The sequence below is a fragment of the Vipera ursinii genome (genome assembly GCF_947247035.1).
Source record: "Vipera ursinii genome assembly, chromosome: 1".
NCBI classification, from domain to species: Eukaryota; Metazoa; Chordata; class Lepidosauria; order Squamata; family Viperidae; genus Vipera; species Vipera ursinii.
Window position 1 is genome coordinate 330,896,215 of NC_139512.1, and position 6,353 is coordinate 330,902,567.

General features: G+C 37.6%; 1 protein-coding gene across 1 annotated transcript in view; it reads left to right on the forward strand.

Annotated features, from left to right (window-relative positions):
• PINX1 (PIN2 (TERF1) interacting telomerase inhibitor 1) overlaps window positions 1–6,115 on the forward strand; it is a 40,855-nt gene extending 34,740 nt beyond the window's left edge. Inside the window, 2 exon segments of the mRNA XM_083374815.1 lie at window positions 5,470–5,958; window positions 5,961–6,115. Of these exon segments, the coding sequence (XP_083230941.1) occupies window positions 5,470–5,958; window positions 5,961–5,987 (516 nt within the window). The 3' untranslated portion in view covers window positions 5,988–6,115.
• The last annotated feature ends 238 nt before the right edge of the window (window positions 6,116–6,353 follow it).

Sequence of the window (6,353 nt, forward strand, 5' to 3'; positions counted from 1 at the left end):
ATAGAGTATTGGGAAGTACCATATCTTGCTTATTTTGAAGTCAAGTCCTATCAGATGCATTTCTTATTTGCTTCTCTCAGCTGACATCTTTTTGCAAAGGATGAGTGGAGGCTTCTGGGGCAATTTAGCTATTGTTGCATTGCAGTTTCCACCACTTCTGACCATGGGGAATTGGAATCTAACTTCTAGATCAGGGGTGTCAAACTGCCGGCCCGTGGGCTGGAGCGTCACGGAGAAACAGCGCCCATCCCATTTTCGGCATTGGGAAAAAGTTCCGATACGTCGCGCGACGTCACATGACGTCGCGAGTTTGACATGCCTGTTCTAGATTATAGGTAACAAGTCCCTATTTCTACTGTAAAGCATAACATCTTGCTTTTACTTTTTTTCTGGTTGGACCTCTTTTAAATACAGTTCCCAAAAAACCTGAATATTTTATAAATTTATATTGTGGGATATCACACTTATAGCTGGATATGAATAAAAAAAATCTTAAGTTTTGAAATCTGTTCTGCCACCTACTCCATCACATGGAATAGATGAAGTATCTACATATTATTAATGATTGTTTAAAGATGCTTTAGACATCTTTAATTCCTCTTAATGTCGGTAATGTTCAACTTACAACAATTCATTTAGTGACTGTTTGAAGTTATAACAAGTCACTGAAAGAAGTGATTTATGACTGTTTTTCACACTTACGACAGTTGCAACATCCCCATGGTCATGTGAACAAAATTCAGACACTTGGCAACTGACTCATATTTATGATCACTGTAGTGTCTCACGGTCGTGTGATCTCTTTTTGCAACCTGACAAGCAAAGTCAATGGGGAAGCCAGATTCACTTAACTGTGGCAAGAAATGTCATAAAATGGGGGGAAAAAATCACTTAACAACTGTCTTGCTTAGCATCATAAATGTTGGGCTCAATTGTGGTCGTAAATCAAGGACTACCTTTATAGGGGATGTACAATTCAAATTTTCATCTAATATAGGGGCTGAATAAATGCTTCATTTTCATAGGATTGTGTTCATTATAGTCCGCTATTTGTATTGAGGAAAGTTTAGTTTTTATGGTACATATATGTTCAGAGAAATATTTGAAACTGAAAAAAACATGCAATCCCTTCCAAAAATGTTATAATAATCGGTTCAAGAATCACAGTGAGTCCATTTTCCTATTACTTAAATGAAAGGGAAACCAGTATATATATATATATATATTTATTTTTATTACATTTATATACCGCCCTTTCCCGAAGGACTCAGGGCGGTTTACAGGGTAATTAAAAACCAAAATACAAAAGTTAAAAACAAGTTTAAAAAAAATTAAATTTGTCCCTGTATAAATAAAACCCCAGTTAAAATAAGATTAATCCTCAGCCAGGTCCCGGCGGAATGAACTGTCGGGGGCAGTCCTCAGCTCCACTGGCAGCTGGTTCCAAAGGGCAGGCGCCCCCACTGAGAAGGCCCTATCCCTGGGTGTCGTCCACCGGCAATCTCTTACCAGTGGCACCCTGAGGAGACCCTCCCTGTGGGAGCGCACTGGACGAAGGGAACTTGATGCCGGCAGCAGGTGTTCCCTCAGATATCCCCCAAGCCATAAAACTCATGAAGTTCTGTTCAGTTTTAATACCATAGTTTATCATAGTGAATCATTATCATAGGGTAGCTCTGTTTTTTATATAATGGCTAATTGAATTACTGTTTAAAAGCATTTCAACTAATTGCACATTTTATATTTCAAACTAAATTATTTGACAATATCAAGGAATAGCTTTACAAGTTAATGAAGTTATGTACCCAGTTAGTAGGCTTACTACAGGGCTATCCTACCAATTTTGTCTATACCGTATATTATTCTTTGATGGTTTTAAATATTTGATTTATAGACTTTTTGAATCTTTCTACAAAGCTGATACTAAAAACTTACAAGGACATTCTTTAGCATCCACATAAAAGGAAGCTGTTTCTTATCTAAGAAGGGATTACTATTTTTCATCAGGAACCTGAGTCTCCTCATCCTTTCACATCTTCTCTGAAACAGTTCTCCATACCTCTATGCAAATCTATCATTTCATTATCAGCTATAACTTTTATGAACCCACTTGGTCATTTCAGATTCAACAGATGCTCCCTGCTTCTTGTAGTTGCCTGCTCTTTAGAATCTACCATATTGCATGTCTTAAGAAAGCACATAGGACTTCTTCTTGCTCTTTGGGCACCAAAAAAAAAGGATTGGAGATAACATTTCTGAGCTGCTGCCTCTGGGTAGCAACCGGGCAAAAAAGGCCCCAGATTTTAATGATTTGGTGTCAAGAATGAACACCGAAGACATAGCAAGGTTTGAGGATAGACAAGGAACATCTCAATGGATAAGGGGCCACTCCTCCTTTTCACTCACCTCTTGGTGGCAGACTCCAATTAGTACATTTTTTCCTGATGTAAATAGCAGCCGATTTAATCTGACAACACTGTTCAGATCACCATCATTGTTTTTCCCTGGTTTCTAGGGTTCCAAAGAGAAAGTTGGTCATGCGAAGCAGTTGGGAGTGTTCCTGGCACCTAGCTTTTCCAAATGATTAACGGTTCTCCATCAGTGTCCCCGAAATGCGGTGTGTGAGTTTGCTTTGGGGCTGACACTGCCTTTACCTGTCTCCATGCCCTGCTAACTTTGTGTTCAGTGGCCCGTGGTTATTAAAATTCCTGTCAGTACAGGAGTGGTTTAGCCTGCGTTCTTGTCTGTAGGCATCATGGGTTTCTCTGAACTTCTCCATTTTAGGCAACAGTGCATGTGTCTGGTTACTGACTTAGAACTGATTTAATATTCTGTGCTTCTAGCTTAATATTCTTGTCTTTGTACCTTTCACCTTATGCTCAATTATGATTTAACTCACAATGCTATTTTTTTTTGGGGGGGGAAACATTTTAATATATAAAATACTAAAGGTTCTTTTACTCAGGTGAAGCAAACTTTGGTGACAGCCATTGATGATTTTTTTCTGTAGTCAGAATATAATGAAAAAAGAAAGGGAGAATCAAAATATTTTTGCGCCTGCTTGCACACCTATGCTTTATCCAAAAGATACACTCCAAATTGATGTTTCTTCTTTGCATAAATATATTAGAGAAAGGTAGAAATCAAGGAGGCTTACTTCCACAAATATCACTCATGCTTTTATTAAAATGTTATTTTTTTTTATTTCAAGAAAAACCCAAACGAATAATTCTTTCCTGCTGAAACTAGGTAGTACTTAATTTTGGTTGTGTCATAATAATATTAATAATAATAATAATAATAATAATAATAATAATAATAATAATAATAAGAAGAAGAAGAAGAAGAAGAAGAAGAAGAAGAAGAAGAAGAAGAAGAAGAAGAAGAAGAAGAAGAAGAAGAAGAAGAAGAAGAAGAAGTTGTACGGGACCTTGGAGGTCATCTAGTCCAACCCCCTGCTCAGGCAGGAAACCCTATACCATTTCGGACAAATGGCTGTCCAGTCTCTTCTTAAAAACTTCCAGTGTTGGAGCATTCACAGCTTCTAGAGGCAGGTTGTTCCACTGATTAATTGTTCTAACTGTCAGGAAGTTTCTCCTTAGTTCTAAGTTGCTTCTCTCCTTGGTTAGTTTCCATCCATTGCTTCTTGTCCTGCCTTCAGGCGCTTTGGAGAATAGCTTGAGTCCCTCCTCTTTGTGGCAACCCCTGAGATATTGGAAGACTGCTATCATGTCCACCCTCGTCCTTCTCTTCATTAAACTAGACATACCCAATTCCAGCAGCCGTTCCTTATATGTTTTAGCCTCCAGACCTCTAATCATCTTTGTTGCTCTTCTCTGTACTCTTTCTAGAGTCTCAACATCTTTTCATGGTTCACAACTTTTAAATGGCACGTTGTTTAAGTTCACAAGATGAAAACTAAGATTTTTGTTTGTTTTGTTTAAAAAAGTTTTTGTTTGTCACAGGAGAAAGAATGAGGAAGTGGCTAGACAAAACTTTGTAAGGCACAAGTTCTTTTCTGAAGGAGCTTGCTTGCTCTGTTAGTAGCCAATGTCTTCTCTGAGAAGATTGAGATTTTTCCTTTCTGTTCCATCATGAATGGGGATGTAGAAAGTGACAAAAATGAGCTTCTGGTATAATTAGGCCTGCCATAGAAAAGAGATGTAGAAAAGGACAATTGTCTCTTCACACATATGTACATATTGTTTTGATTTGATTTTTAGGGAAAAGGTGATGTTATATAGTATTTATGACAGTGCAGTAGGAATTCACAGCATCCCAACCTGAAACCAGCTGGAACTTAAGACTGAACAAGACATCATAAGATGAGATCTTTGAACTGTATAAAAGGAATATTCATATTACCTCAGTGATCAGTCTCCAGTTGCATTTTCTCAATCGTTGTAAATTAGAATATGTAATTCTAGTATGAATTAATACATCAGGGCAATTGTAGGATGTTAGGGGAAATTGTGATTCCATTTGCCAGTGAAATGAGAACACATGATACCAAGTGCAGAGAAAACGTCTTCCTGCAGTATACCCAGAATGATCTCTCATATTGTGAGAGATGTGAGAAAGAGATCCTTCATTCTGGATAATGGCTAAAGAGGCACATCCTCATTCATACGTACATACCTATCACTCTCCTCAGGGTAATATGAGACAATAATACAGGATATCCAACTATTTGAAGTAAAATGTTTTCAAGCCCATATCATACTGGGAACTCCATGTAGTGTTTATGAAATCAATTACTTCTTCTGTTGGATGTGATTTATACTGTCGCATTCTGAAGTTCATTAAAATGTTGAATTATTTAAAATTCACATCTTATGGCTCATTATAATCTGCCCTTCAGGTACACCACTGGCTGCTTTCAAGTGTATGTAATTGAGATTCAGTTAAGGGAGACTGTGGACATCTGCCTGATCAGTAGTTGCGTGAAAAGGCAACTTCCTAATGAATATGCACTCCAAGGACCAAGTCCAGTGGAACAAAAATAATGTTGCTCTTCAAATTCCATTAGTGATTCTTGGGGTACTTAAAAGTAAATTCTCCTTAGGAATTTTTTTAAGTGATTTGCAGTGTTGAGTATTCCAGCTCTTGAGTCGGTCTGTCTTTACAGGATTACTATGTTTATTTTTACCGAGTTTGCTCTGTGAAATAAAAGGCTATCCCATTCTTATTGGGTGTATAACTTGTTGCTTAAAAAGACATTCGTCTGCCAACTGAGTCTTCAACAAACCCCTTAGATTTGGCCTTCCCAAATAAGCAGCAAAAGTAGAACATTTGACAAGTCCTTTCTGTACATCATGTATGGATATTGGGTTTCATCTGATCTGACATGTGCTGAGCTCAGCTAAGCAGGACTGACTTGTTTCAGGAAATAAAGCAGGTTTGGACTGAGGTACATGCACTTACTCAGTTTACTCCCCTGATTTCTACCCCCTCTTCTTTCATTCTCAGGTTGATGCTGCTGGCACAGGCTCTCCAGCGGAAGATTCAAAAGAAGTGATTGTGCCACCTGACCAAGTAGATAGGAGCAATACTGTAACCAGCACTCTTACCGTGCAGGAATATTTTGCCATGTGCATGACAAAACTGAAGAAAACTCAACATTGCATCACACCAGAGTCAGCTAATTCTCCTCTAGTGATGGCTGAGAAGTTGGAGAGTCTGGAATCCCAGACAAAGAAGAAAAAAAGACACAAACATGCACAGGATGAGGCTGGAGAACCAAAAATTATCTGCACTGGGATACTAGGTTCAAGCAAAGATGAAGTGGACACCCAAAAGAAGAAAAAGAAAAAGAAATCTAAGCATCGGGAAACTAGCAGTGGTCTTATTTATAATGAATCTCAAAGTGGTTCTCAAAAGGCAGGACAATGTTCCTTTGAAATATCTAAGGATGATAATGATTTAGGAGAGCAAAAATCAAAGAGAAGGAAAAAGAGCAAAAAAAAAGTAGACTGGGATGTAACTGAAGATGTTGAATGAATAAAGCTGAAGAAGAAATATTCCAGCTAATATAAATCTGCATGTTTAACTTCAGTGAAATATACTTAGATTTCCACATTTACCCAAATAAACATACAATATTTTATAAATCAGACATGGTCCTTATTTGTTTAGTTATTTCAGCTCCATAAGCATACAACATTAAAAAAAACAGTAAAGGTAATAGAAAAATTATGTGTATCAAGAAGAGGAAATGTTCAAATTAATTTTAAAAACCCACCCCATAAAAGAATTGCCATCCACCTTAACCAAGAAGTGGGGGAAAAGACTAGTTTTCCACAATCATAGTGGGGACCATATGAATATTTGTTGTCTTTGTTTCCCCCCCCCAT